This window comes from Danaus plexippus, chromosome 11 (assembly GCF_018135715.1).
Source record: "Danaus plexippus chromosome 11, MEX_DaPlex, whole genome shotgun sequence".
NCBI classification, from domain to species: domain Eukaryota; kingdom Metazoa; phylum Arthropoda; class Insecta; order Lepidoptera; family Nymphalidae; genus Danaus; species Danaus plexippus.
Genome location: NC_083544.1, coordinates 3953850 through 3968654, shown reverse-complemented (window position 1 = coordinate 3968654; position 14805 = coordinate 3953850). Strand labels below are relative to the sequence as shown.

General features: G+C 31.3%; 2 protein-coding genes and 1 long non-coding RNA gene across 10 annotated transcripts in view; 1 reads left to right on the top strand and 2 right to left on the bottom strand.

Annotated features, from left to right (window-relative positions):
* Positions 1–14805, bottom strand: part of LOC116765445 (cAMP-specific 3',5'-cyclic phosphodiesterase) — a 225138-nt gene that overhangs the window by 61950 nt on the left and 148383 nt on the right. For 2 of the 8 annotated variants that reach the window (XM_032654870.2, XM_032654871.2), the window contains exon 1: positions 10143–10871. The exons of the other annotated variants lie outside the window; for them this stretch is intronic. In XM_032654870.2, the coding sequence (XP_032510761.1) occupies positions 10143–10870 (728 nt within the window). In that variant the 5' untranslated portion in view covers position 10871. Of the gene's footprint in view, positions 1–10142; positions 10872–14805 lie in introns of those variants that run through there. 8 annotated transcript variants of the gene reach the window in all.
* LOC116765448 (uncharacterized) lies at positions 10940–12321 on the bottom strand. The gene is made up of 3 exons (XM_032654883.2): positions 12158–12321; positions 11351–11731; positions 10940–11064 (listed from the first exon to the last, which is right to left on the bottom strand). The coding sequence occupies exon 2, from the start codon at positions 11710–11712 to the stop codon at positions 11362–11364; it is 351 nt and encodes a 116-aa protein (XP_032510774.1). The 5' UTR covers positions 11713–11731; positions 12158–12321; the 3' UTR covers positions 10940–11064; positions 11351–11361.
* Positions 12668–14394, top strand: LOC133319012 (uncharacterized). The gene is made up of 2 exons (XR_009752722.1): positions 12668–13201; positions 13729–14394. It is a non-coding gene; the product is annotated as an uncharacterized LOC133319012 (long non-coding RNA).

The window sequence follows — 14805 nt, the reverse complement described above, 5'->3', positions numbered from 1 at the left end:
TATGAAGTGGTATTGTATGACAACAATGTCGTCAAGGTAGTTGTTAAAGGGATTTTTCCTTATCATGTTTTTTTCATATATCGGATCTTAACAAAATATATGGGGTCAAATATAAGAGATAAACAGAAAAATAACAAATATGCTAGATATTGAAAGCGGTTTGAAATGGAATCGAGTCTGTGAATGTATATATGTATGTGGACACAGGATTGAGCGAGGCGATCTAGTGTTAGTGATGCTCTCCAATCCTAATCCCCGACGCTATTCATTGTATATTTCATACGAAACGTCGCCCCAGCAACCGAGCATTCAGAAGAAAAACCATCATAAATTTGAATAATTTATAAACTAAACGCAAATACGAACAAGAGGGATATACCAAAAACTATTAATAAAATTTTGGTTCCGTATGTTTATTTTAAATTAAATACTATATGTAAAAAAATGTATTAATAAATTATAATTGCATCGATCCCTTATGGAGCGATCTGGTTTAATCGTATAGTAAGCCCTCCCAAATAAAAAAAATCAGCTGTTTTGGAAGGAAACGTGTTCGTATACTATGAGTATACAATTTTTGTCACAAAAATTGTCATGTAATTAATTGAATAACATATTTTTAAATTATATATATTTCTATTATTAACTAGGTACCAGCCCCGGCTTCACACGGTCTCTTTCCAAAAAATATTGCCTATTTAATTTTGAGAATAATTAGACTTATATTATGATAACTTTCAAATGGTACGCCCGATTTAAATGATTTAAAAAGTAATTTACAGATGCTGATGTAGGCTTGAGAGCGAAGTTATTTATTTTAATAAGATCTTATACTGTATTTATGTAAATAGCTTTCTAATAAACGCTTTAGGAATGCCAATTTTTTAAAGTTGTAAAATGGATATAGTATGTTATCCTTAAGGTATAGACATATGCCACCGCGGACTTTTCTGTAGGCCTATATAAGATACACAATTCCACCTCATATTATTTTGTTATATTTCAAAGACTTTAGGCAGCGTTTTCGCTGAAAGCTCTCAGACAGCTCATGTTTTCCACACATTCTGTTTTACACACAACTAAATATAAAAACTTAACAAATTATATACTAAAACATTCCTCGAGAATCACGCTATCGAGTGGTGTAAATTGTTTGATAATCGGTGCAGTAGTTTTTCAGTTTATCGCGTACAGACAGACGGACAGACGCGGTGGGGGAATTTGTTTTGATGTTGATATTAGATTCGCTGAATAAAAATAAGTTTCGTGGGTCACGTATTTATTATTTACCCATGATGACGAATGTTACTTCAGTTTTGTTATTTAATTTAATTATAAGAATTAAGATTTTTATTCACACGACCCTGAAAAAAATTATATTTATAAAAAGTAACTTTATCTTTTACTTTTAAAATTCATATAATTTTGCTTGATTGATTAATTATTTATTACTTTCTGATGACGTTGACATTTTGATTTTCTCATTTATTTTAATGTCTTACTTTTTTTTATCTGCATTACCGGAAATTTTTTAGTCTATGCAATTTTTAATTTTTATATTTTAACCGTGGTTATCGTTGTTTTATTTTAATTTTTTTTATTCACACGGGAATTGTGAAATATTCTGCCAATGTCAATATTATAGTCATTTTACATATATTGTTTATGTCATTTTAATCATCAGTGCGAAAAGTTTGATTTAGTGTGACATTTTCATATTAACTGTGTGTAATAAATATTCAGAGACATGGACTAACATTAGAATGATATGAAGCGTGTATATTCAGTGATTTGTTAAAGGAAAATGACGACTGATAGGTCACGATACGAATTCTACATTGAGAATTAACTAAAATGTTTTACATTTTTTTCGTCCTTCCATGCGTATAAAGAAAAACTTTTCTATAATATTAGGGAAATACAAAGTATTTTTATTTAAATATGTATTCTATATATATCACGTTTATTTTTATATGTCAATCACTAAAAAAAAAATCTCGATTGAAATTTATGAGTCATATACGGATATGAAAATTGAAATATGTTGAATTTGTTATTAATGTTTGGAGTAACGCTATATCTGGAAAAAAATACTAAGCCCTTGAGCTTAAGATGTAAGTGTAGGTTATGTAAATATGAGTTAAGTAAAAGCAAAATGCCAATATGAAAAGGTAGACTCCTTCTGCTTTTGTGATTATAAATATTCATAACGTGTTCTGATAGGCGTTATGGTATTCACGGAGATTGACGGGCTCTGAGTGGTTTGTTATAGAAAATCTATCCATGAATAAATAGTTTTAAGCACTGTATTACTTTTGTATAAAAATATATAACATTTAACATATTTACTTAGCAAGCGGTAGATTTATATTTATTTAAGAATATCTAAGTATCTGAAATGTTCTTAAGTTTTTATTTAAATATAAGAATAAAGCGAATTGTAAAGTGGAGCGATAGGTAATTTAAATAATCCTCTCATTCTTAAGTAACAAATGGCACAGATAGAAGATAATGTTTGTGAAATCAACGGCTTCTTTGATCTTTCTAAGGATTATTTATGTCAGAGGAAGAATGTTATTTATGTATATAAATCGATTTATTACAATTCTGTAGGAAAAATAAAAACCTCAAAAGGTTCGTCCTCTTCGATTCACTTGAAACAGACGTAACTTACTAAAGTTCACAAAAAAAATAATTCACAAAAATAAAAAAATATTCATAAAAAAAATAACTAATATTCATAAATTTAAATTTATTTGTTTTGATTCGAATATAGGAAAATCAATTTTAAACCACTGATAAAATTTAGGATGTAGAAGAAAGTTATAACTGTCACCTAACACATAACTGTCACCTAAAGATCCCGGAACCAATTATTATAGAAAAAAAGGTAAAATTAATGAAGATGTAATCTATAAATAAGTTCATAAACGATAAGGTTCAGAATATACACAAAAATAAATAAATCGGCGAACTTTAAAATAATTTCAGTCACTAATCTTACACTTGTGGATTAAAAAATCCGAGAAGTATTTTCTAAATTTACATAAAAGATATGTACAGTTGATGATATAATATTAAAATTGAAAATTTCTAAATATCTGGTACGATGTAGTGCTCACAATAATCTCCCTCGAACCACAGCACAACTTACTATTTTATGCCACAGCAAGCTTACCTGCAAAAGAAAACATTAATTTAATATTATTTCCAAATATAATAAAATTCAATTTCAATAGAATACCCAGTTTAATTGAATTATTTAGTTGGTTGGCAGTGCTTTTGATTTCTTGGAAAAATTTAAATATGAATGACGAAACCTTTCGGCTGCAAGGACTTCGATATTCAATAGAGATTCGATGAGTGAATTTAAATGACTGATAAAATTATTACTACGGTATATTTATTACAACCGTAACCTTGTGAACAAAATTTAAAATCGAAGAAAATTCAAATACAACAATTCCCGTATATAAGTTAATATGTCGTATACAAAGAAAAAAAGTGAAAGATTTCAATAGATATAAATGTGTATATGCTATGACAAGCAGAAAACTGTACAGAATCATAGGAGGTAGTTTGCTTTAACAAAATGTAAACAATGTTTAAATGAAATGTAGATGTGACGGTTTATAAACAATTCTCTTGTTCTTTTCATTAGCTGAAACCTGTTCGTGTTAAACACTGTGTCACACGTATTTAGCTGTCGTGTGGATTTACTGCCACATAGTTTGAGTTGGTTTTGATCCGTTTCATTGGAGTTGAAATTAAACTACCGTGGCAATGTTGGGATAATTGTTTCTTAAAAATTTATTGTATTGTTAAAATTAAAATGAGAAGGCGAACGATATAGCCCATTAAATATCATCACCGGAGTTTGCTTCGCGTGAGACAGATAAAAATAGATAGTGACAATTAGGTGACATATTTTGGTTAACTTCTGCCGAAATTATTTTTGTTACCAAGTTGAATATAAAATTAATTAGAAGCAGCAGTATAAAACTAAATAACTAAATAATATATTTTTAATGTTAACTTATAATTAAATTATAAAACACACCTGCTTGTATCTTAATATTATTAAAATATTCCAGCAAAAATGCCAGTGAAAAGGACGAACTCGAGAATATCAACTACTATTTTAAATTTAACGTTCTCACTTAATGGTCATTCAGCAAAATAAAGTCATATAAATACATAACAAAAGTGAAATTAATCGAAGAGTAACGATGTCGACTATAAATGAAGGGAATTATATCCAATTGTTTTCCGTAATATAAATTACGACTCGCGTGTTTTATTGGTTCGGTTAAGAATATTCATCATGCCCAAACGAATGTGAGATATGAGAAATGTGCGAACATTTTCAGATATTCAATACCATTAGATATCAAATGTATTTCTGACATTGTTAGTAATACGAGAACAATATTGTATACACATGTATCACTTAGAGATATTACTTTTGTACATATTAAATCTGGATTATCAATTTAATTCATTTCATAGTTTTTACAAATTAATCCACACCGGGACAAAAAGCTTTACTGCTATTACAAACTGTAATCCTATCTCAAAGACTGATTTCATTCTATTTTAGTGTTGTAGCCTGATTGAGATGCCGTCCTTACAAAAAAAACTTATGAATTGATAATATGTTTAAATAAAACACTAAATTCATTTTATATATAAGGGTGATTGAAATATATATATATATAAATAGTATTTAATTCTTTGTTATAGAGAAAATATACTAAGATTGATATATATACTACAAAAATGTTACATTGCTAATACAATTTCATTATTATTCCTCTCTTTCTTGGATATTATAAATTCAATTCAATTCTAAAAAAACAGTTTCTCATTTCACACAATACTTTTCTTTATTTAATAATGGAAGCCCAAAATCACTTTGAGGATTCTGTAAGAGGATTGTACATAACAAATGATTGTCACTGAATACATTAGAGCGCATTATGATGTTGATTAAATAGAGTCTCTTTTCTAAATTCAATAGAAGTATTTAATGATTGCAGTAAAAACTATTTTTTTAATATCCTCATTATAGAACGTAAACGTTACGCAAGGTATTGTAAAGAAAAAATGTAGAAAATAAAATGCAGTGTGTCATAATGATTTTACCTTTATATGGATTTAAAATGATATCGGATTATTTTTTCTTTTTTAAAAATACATAACCAAATAACATAATATCTTTAATAGATATTTGATATTAAAACAATCTGTAAAAACATTTTTTTTAGTCTATATTTTAAAAGTATGCATAACAAATTGTTCCATGCATTACGTATTTTATATTTTGTTCTCCGGCCTCACGTTCTGTTCCGGCCTGATCAATATTTTCAATTACTGTTACGCTTTCATATTAAAAAGGAGCTTCGAGTATGATGATTAAATTTAACTCCGTAACTTTTTTAGCAAAAATATAATATATTAGTAAAAAGTTAATGGCACGTATGATATGTAAAATATATAAAATTTATTAAGACTGAATTAAAATATCGAGCAACAAAGAAATTTGAATATAGAAATAGTTTAGTATTTCCTAATGTATAATCTTCAATATTAAGATATACAATTGTATTATAAACGGCGGAACAGTTCTCCGAAATGGAGTTGTTCGAGGAATTGTAGTCGGATTTATTTGATCAAGTCCGCTTGGGTGGCGCTGATCCTCATTTGTTATTATTTGGAAACATATTCGCATGAAATATTGTTTTCAATATTTTCAATTCTATTTTTATTTATATACATCGTTGAAAGATTTCATGCTATGTAAAAGTATCAAAAATTTTTCGTTAGTTAAACTTTTATTGGCATGAAATGAAATATCTATATTTGAACGAGTACAACACGTTTTATTTGGTTAAATGAATTCCGTTTCTAAAACCTTTCGCTAGAGCTGCTATATAAAGCTGTATGACATACCTTTCGGATGACACGCTGCTATTTCTGTAGAGGTATGTACTTAATGTTTACCGAACGGCCAACTGTTCACACAGTGCCTTACTAGCAAACTTATTATGCGCTGTTTTGCTACCACCAGTAACGTTTTTGAATGAATATTTCTTTTGTTGTATGAAATTTTGTAACATTTATGTCACTCTTGATATTATTTTCTTGGCAGTATTCAAATATATATAAAGGTACTATTTTATCAATTAAATTTTCATGTTGCAGATAAATTTAGTACGTAGTGATTTTTTTTATTTTAATATAGCTTTTTTATAACAACCTGTTAAAATTTTAATTACTTAAATGTGTCTGGAACATGTAACAAAAAAACATAATTTCAGTAAAATTAAAAGTAACTTAGATTGATCTTTTTCACCGCTTAGTTTTGGAGATTTTTGAGATTCAAGAAATAAATTATCTATGTCTCGTTTTCATACTACAGTAGGCCTACTTTTAATCTGATAAACTTTACTTACAATTACACTTTACAAATGTACCATTCATATTAATATTTTATCTAACAAATATCAATATTGAATTTGTTAACATTATCACATTTTTTATTATAGTAGTAAAGGAAGCACTCCAGTTTTATCTGTTTGATAAAAAATTTATGATAATCTTCGAGTATCATGTTGGTTGTTCGATAAACGTTTTCATCATTGATATAATCATATCTAAGTAATGATGTAACTACTACAGAATCATTTTCGTCAAACACTTGATATCGTTTGAGACAATTTATTTCTTTAAATAATACTTGCATAATAGGGTCAAATTTGCATTTGAAAAGAACCTGCTAGGGCTACCTTCGACGCACGTTCCAAGAATGAACTGATGTTAGTTTCTGACAGGCCCATTTCTTTTAGCAGGTTGTAGAGAAATTTGGCTGTTATACCTCTCGCTGCTACTTCTACCGCGTACAAATTTACAACGAACCTATTCTTAGTGAGTTCGTTAGTGAGTTCGTAATACCTGGCGACCTTGATGGCATGGTCTTTTGGGGATGTTGGTTTCCCAACGAACCGTGAGCTCTATTTTCACAACATGCTTTAAATTTTGCGAATATAAAAATTTGTCCGGTCTGGACGCCGTCGTACAAATATTCTCTGGGATTTTATATTGTTTCTCATACGTATCGATCATTATAGTCCAATCTGAAGCCGCTTTAATCATAGAGTAAGGCTTGACGTTTGATTTTGTAGCCCTAGTGTGTTCTCTCACAAAACCTATTGATCGCTGGTTTGTGGTAATTTCTTTTGCGCTCTTGCTACGGAAAGATTAACCACTTCACGTATAGTTTCTAAGACTCTATCGTGACGACGCGAGTTTTGGCCACTATCCAGGAGTACTCTACATCCCACCAGTAAATGTTTAGCGGTTTCAACAGCCTCCCCGTAGATGTAGCAAGTCTTTTTGGTACCGATACCCCATCTTAGTAAATTACTCTGATCTTGGAAAGTCATCTGGAATGCATTGAGATAAAATTTTATCAGTGCTGGCGACCAATCATGAATTAAAGTGCGCCATTTTAGTGCTAATGTGATGCAAAAATTTACTATGTGTAGCCACTCATTCTGCATTTCTTATATTTAGAATTCTCGTCTTGCCGAATAAAGGTATTTATTATGTTCGTATCTTTGGCCTTCCTATTTGATACTAACCCTAATCTGTTACTTTGTGCTCCTATCATTAACTCTTTATGGAATTGAAGTCTTGATTCTAGCTCTAGGGCATTTTTGTCTTTTGGAAGAATTCAAACGATGATATTAGATAATTATGATATTAGATAATTATCGTAGATTCAAGCTTATTTAACGTTACTTATTGGTTGGTTATCGACCTTGTTAAGATCGTGCAAAAAGTTATCTGCTATTCCTTTTTAGGATGGTGTACGACCTATGTTATCTTTCTTACGACCGAGAAATTTAAAAGAAGCATTTTCCGTAACCGTAGAAACGCATTGACCGCCTAAGGATAATCCTGGATCATATGAGGTATTATATTGTATCATTTGTATTTCGCCTATCGAGACACAGACTGTGACATTTATTTGGTTTTGTCCTCAATCCATCCTTCCACTCACAAAATTTATCCACATCATCCAATAGAACTTGACAGTGTTTGGGGTTCCGTGACGGTATTGCGAGATCGTCAGCGAAGGCTAAGATGGATTCTGTGTATTTATTATTGAACTTGAACCGATACCCCCATTTTTCGCGTTGCTGATTGGTTTATCTACTAAGATGTTAATTACAATATTAAATACTATTGGAGATAAGGATGTTCCTTGAAATAGTCCTCTATTGTTACTCAAAGTTTTCGAAGGACCTTCTTTAATAATTTTAGAAAACTTTAATTTCGAGTAATATGACGCGATCATATCACTAACTACTGTTGGAAAGTTATACCATTTTAGCGCGAATAACATTAGCTCGTGTTGTATCGACCCGAACGCATTCTCTAAGTCTATCCAACAAACTGTAGTTTGCCTCTCGCTTTTTCTATTATCTTTTAAGCTCTCCGGCAGCAAAGTGTTGAGTTCTAGGCATCCCAAAATCCCGAGTAAAAACCCTTCTGGTGGTTTGGCATAAAACACTGGTTGTTAAGGCTATAGGTCTAGTATCTTTCGGATCCGAAACTCAATCTTTTTTGGGAATAAGGGCAAAAATTGCTTTCCAAAGTACTCCGGGATTGGCTTCCTTGACCAGATTTTACTGTATATATTTCTAAGATGTTTACGAACCGATAAACATTTTTTAAACACTATATATGGGATATCATCGGGTCCTGGTGCAGATTTAGACAATTTTCTCTTAATCTGATGACTTATTTCTTCTATCGTTGGTGGAATGCCGTGAAAGTCGACGCGAGGAATTTTCGGTTTTTGTCCGTCAAGATCCACATATAGTCTGATGCTTTTGCCCAACTCATATGTGCTCTTAAAATGGTCGTAAATTTGTTCGTTAGTCAAGAGAAGTCAAGAGAAGCTACTTCATGTTTTGCCCGATCAAAATTATTAAGAACAAAGAAAAATACGTTCCAAAATGAATAGATTAAAAATGAGCATTATGGTAACTATAAAAATATAACATCGTAGCTCAATTTTAGTTATTAAATGAATTGTACTTAAGTAAGCTAATTAAGAATATTTCATTGTAGCTTCGAAAACGTTAATTTCTTTAGACGAGCTGCACGAATCTTTACAGTCCGTTGATCTATAAAGATTTATTTCCGTCATTCATTTTTTAGTAAAAATAAAATGTATATAATTTAGTACGAAGAATGTTGACTGATGTGTTTTTGATTTACATTGTACACGGACTTGGAACGATTCCAATACTTACTTGCATTTCTATTGAACATGCTCTGGGCATGAGTTTGTGACTCAAATATATCGTAAATTTTATATGCGTCTTTTATATACATACTTGTAGCATTAGCAGTAGCCTAAATGAATATTTTATTTGCATAAAATGGAAAGAAAGACTTAGAGTTTTAAGCTGAACACTTTAAATGTATATTATTCTATATGTATGTAATATGTGATATGTGGCAAAATTAAGATATTCACTAAAATGTTTGTCTATACCTTACAGCACAGTCAGTTTTGATATTAGTTTCATCTTTGTTACAATTTCTTTATAGAGATTTTATTATATACAACAGATTTAATCACTCCAAAAATCTATGATGAGTGTTTAATTAAATTATTTTTAGGGGCAGATACTGGAATGATAATTCAACTCCTCTGCATTTTTGGATACCTTTCAAACATTAATAAGTTATAGATAAATCATGAGTAAGATTCGGTAACTAATTGTATGTATGTCATTTCGTACAATATCTTTTACTCCTAAATTTAAGTTTTTTTTCATTGTAAGATTAATTATTTCTTAATCCATAAGTTTAAAAAATTACGATTCCGTACTTGTTGAAATAAATTGTCTTTGCATGTTTCTTTTAGTATTCCAAACGATAAACAAAATCTAAAAACTTCATAGCGGTAATTCATTTATAAGACAGAAATATCGTAGTGTGAATGCTGTTGTTTAATAGTCTTCGGAACATAAATTTATTTTCGCTCACCTTTCGAAGTAATGGAAAATTTTAAACTGTTTTATATTTTGTTTATAAAAGAAATTATGAATAGAAATATGCACCTTTCAAAAAATACATCGGATCCATCGGAATCACTTCGGGGTAAAATTAATTTAGGAAGCACCATTCCTTTCTTTCGTCTTCCTCTTATACCAGATGGAATGGGCCACTGCAATTCCGTAATCGCCATTGGACTGTGTGGGCTTAGAATTGTTAACCGTCGATCTGGAGGCGGTAAGCTCAATTGTTGTAAAGCACGACGATCGGTGCTGGCAAACAACCCTCGTTTTTTCTCAGCTGAATTGCCCATATCTTCACCGGATAATGCCCTACGTGCTGGCGCCCCCCTTGCTTCTCGAACATCGCGTTCACTGGCTGTTAAAAATGAACTACGATGCACTCTAACCGAGGTACATGAGCTAGAGGGACGCGCCGGTGAGGAATCTTTACGCGGACGAAGGCTTTCCATTGATCGTGCTGTTTCTACTCGGGCTGCAGCCAAATATTGGCCACTTGTAGTTGTAGTTTGGGCCATTTCACCCTCTTCTTGGCTAGAGCTAGAAGTACCACTTCGAGAAAATGTGCTTGTTTTAGACACAAAACTCCTATCACTGTACTGAGCTGTTGATATGCTTGAACATGTTTGGATATCATTGGACTCCGACGAAGCTTGTTCGCGGACATGTAAAGCGCTTTCCTCTAATGAAGAATGAACGACTCGAGTATTAAGAGAGCTAATCACCGCGAGTTTAGGTCGACGGTTTTTCCTTTCATCGTCTTCCTCTTCCATTTTTAAATGAAACCTAAACTAAATCACAAAAGGTAGCACCTTACTAACACAACACTATTTAATACACCATTTTAAGTTAAATTCTTTATTAAATCATAATAAATGTAAGCTTAATTATATGTAATTTACATATGAAGGAACACAAGACGCAGTCTTTATCACTTTTTGAGAACACTTCACGCACATTCAAACACCTGAAACAAATTTAATTTAGTTAACCTTTGAATTCAAATGGATTTAATAACGTGAGTGCTATATTATAAGTAAGGGGCAATAAGGTATTTAGGGATTGAGGGAAAAATCGATCGGGGTAGGCTTCGTGTAACTCGAACAATACAAGGATGGCCTAAATTTAAAGTGTTATTATTTAAAAGCAAATTTTAGTATACTTGAGGGGGAACAATATTTTATGGTGTATCTTTTATAAACTCGTGTTATGTGATGCTCACAAATTAAAGAAATATAGTAAAAGATAATTACATTTAAAAAACTTAGTTGGCTGGCTTAGAGTCGAGCGCCAATTGCCCAGCTTGGGAGGCACAGTCAGTCAGGGCTTTTACTTGCTCTGCGTTCAAACCAGTTGCTTTCACCTTCACGTCAGCACTTCTAGAGTGTTCTTTGCTTTCGCTGCTTGATTCCACCCTTTTAGTAGTTTCATTACCATACTGATCTATGAAAGTTTCTTCTTCAAACTCTTCTTCATAACTTTCTTGGAAGCTCTCTCGAAATTCTTGACGGGCCTGAATTGTTACTTTTTCTGTTGTTTGTCTCTGTTGCACCAATTCATCCATTGTCTTCTTGACTAGCTGCTGGCCAGCTTCAAGAGTCTTAGTTTCAGACATATTTCAATTTGCGGAAGTTCTAAAATTTTATATAATATTTTAAAGACCATATATTCCTTAATATTTAAAAGCCTACCAGAACTGTTAATAAACTATACAAATAACTGTTTATAATTATTAAAATATACGAAGATACGTAGTTCAAGAAATAAACAAAACTAGAAAAAGAAAGCAAACCACCTATTTTGATTGTAAATGATACGGTGAGTTGGCATTATGCCAGCAAATTTGGTTCGAATATAAAATTTCTTTGTTAGAATTTTTCCGAAAAAAGTTGTGAAATCAAAATTTATATTCTTGAACAGCTTTTATTTGTTCTTTATTGACTAGTTTGGGTATGTATCATTGATTATTGTATCAATAATATAAAATATGAACCGAAGACTATATTCAAAAATTAAAAGATTTAATTATTAGAAGAATTAAAATTCAAAGATGAATTTACCTGGTAAATGTAAAAAGAATCACAACACTATTATTTTATAAGTAATACTTGTAACTTCTTTTTATTGTAAGAGAAGCTGCCTTTGTCAGGACTGAGAGTAGACTGACGGTCAGCGGGGTTTTGTTTCGTGCTCAACTTTTGCGTGGGCGGATGTAGTATGTATGTGTCTGCGCCTGCAACGCGGCCAAAATGCTACTAATTCCCGTTGGCAGATACTAAGAAATACTCTTGTTTTTGTCATATGGTAAAATTAATGCTACAGAGAAATATTTGATCTATGATCAATCCTAATTTTACTGAAATTTTACGACATTGACCTTGAAATTTTTTTGAGACGCTATAACTTATTTTAAAAAACAATAACGCCTTCAGTAAATTATTACCATACTAAAATTAATATCACTAGCTTCTAGTGATAAACATGAATACTATTATTGCTTTTATGTATTTATTTTTCGATATAAATACGAGGTCATAGATGTAAGGATTAATTAATAAAATAACGAAATAGTATCATTGGATTTCCAAAATATTTCAGTTCGATTGGATGCGACAAAGAATTCAAAAAAGACGGACAGACAAACTAAATTTGTGAGGAGCAGTGCCCGGATCTGAAAATAGCAAATGCGTCAAGAGACGGAGAAATACGATGAGTCTCGCCGATATGATGGTGGGGCGATAAACAAGAACGATGACTGGCAAAGTTATCTCTGACTCAGAAGTAATAAGACAAATATTCAACAAATCAAAATGGCACATGTTTATTTGTTGTATAAAAGTATCGAATCATTTACAGGAATAAATATTGAAACGAGGACAAAATGTGCATTTAAGTGAAATTTATTTACTGTGAAAATAAAAAGTTTGGATGGTCGAGTTTAAAGCGACAAATTAATTGCTTTGCAGATGTGGTTAAAATGATTAATGTGAGCCGTCTCGAGCGGGATTAAAAAATGAGTTTACCAAATATTCTTTTACGACAAAAAGTTAACTCAGTTTATTTTAAAATAACAAATATACATTAAAACTATATATGGTTTTGATGTAAGTATATTTTTTTAGTAAATACTTAAATTAAAAAAATCAAATTCTATCTTTAGACTATGAAAAGGCTACAGGGTGCCGTCATATCGCTGAAAGTATGCAGCAATCACAGCAGCAGATATTCAAGAAGTTTTACTGCTGAGGTCGTGGTATCAATAGATATGACGCTTACATTTCTCACTTACGATTTTCATACAACATCGCCCTAATGGCTGAATGTCACAAAAGCTTCAAAAAGTGCTGAAAAGCCTGTCGTCTCATTGAATTCACCTAAATTTGGGTAAAATATCCACATGAGTCTCTACATGAATTTGGGTAAAACTAAAGTCATAAACAATAAGCACGTTGACCGGGAATTGATCGCCGTGAATGTAGTCTCCTATAAATATGTTCCTAGGGCAGTTTGCTTCAATTAGATACATATAACTTGATGAAGAGATTAAGAACTGGGGCTGGGGACCTTTGTAAACTCCGTTAGAACACAACTAGCCAAAACTTTGCAACTAACAGTGAAGTTTTTCCGCCAGTTTGAAGTCACTCAGCAAGTTATGAAGAGAGCTGTATTTAGTTTCTTTAAAGGATCGAAAACGAAAGGAATTTATTCGCCAGAAAACTACGCAAACCGACATAACTCAGCGGGTAAGCAAGCTGAAGTGGCAAAGTGTAGACTACATATATTACAGAACTATAGGAAAAAAAAAATTCTAGCGTGGACACCTCTAACCGATAAAAGAAGTAAAGGCCTAGTAGTTAGGAGAGACGAAGATATCAGTAAACCGTAATCCGTAATCCGTAGAAAAGAGTTGAAGGTCGAACTCAGTGGCTTGATTAAGAGGAGCCCTATTCCCAGTAGTTGACTATTTATATCTGATGATAATGGAACTGTTGTTTGAAATTGTTAATCTTTTTATTTGAATATTATTATTTAATGTGATTCGAGCTTAAGTCTGTTATATTTATAATACTAACTTAATATTTTTCATAAAGACAATGTGGTACATGGATATTTTAATTGATTAATATGTAAGTAGAGTTTTGTTTTTATATTACAGTTATTATAACGAAGTGAACGTATGGTCAGACCTATGAAATATTCAGATACTCAGTAAACAGACAAGTTTTCAACCCTTGTTTTTTGCGTGTTTACGTAGGAGTATTGAAAAACATGTTGAATATTAAATTGTTGGGTTTTATTAATATTTTTTTTATTAATATTTCTTTTATTTTCAAAGTTCATGATTGGTTCGTAAATAAATCATCAATACATATTATAAAACATGGTGCCTCGCCTCGTCTAGCTGTCTGTTCGCGATAAACGGAAAAACTACTGCACCGATTATGAAACAGTTATTACCACTCAATAGCCTGATTTTGAGGAAAGTTTTAGTATATAATTTGTTAAGTTTTTGTATTTACTTGTGTGTTCATTAACGATATTTGTTTAAGATGTCGGGAAAACATGAGCCGTCTGAGAGATTTTAACGAATACGTTGACTAAAGTCTTTGAGGTATAACGAAATACTTTACGGTGAAATTTTGTATCTTATATAGGTCTACTGAAAAGTCCTGTAAAATATTTTTTAAATCATTTAAATTGGGAGTAC

Coding starts and splice junctions, on each gene's coding strand:
- LOC116765448 (XM_032654883.2), bottom strand. CDS start 11,712: ATGTCTGAAACTAAGACTCTTGAAGCTGGCCAGCAGCTAGTCAAGAAG.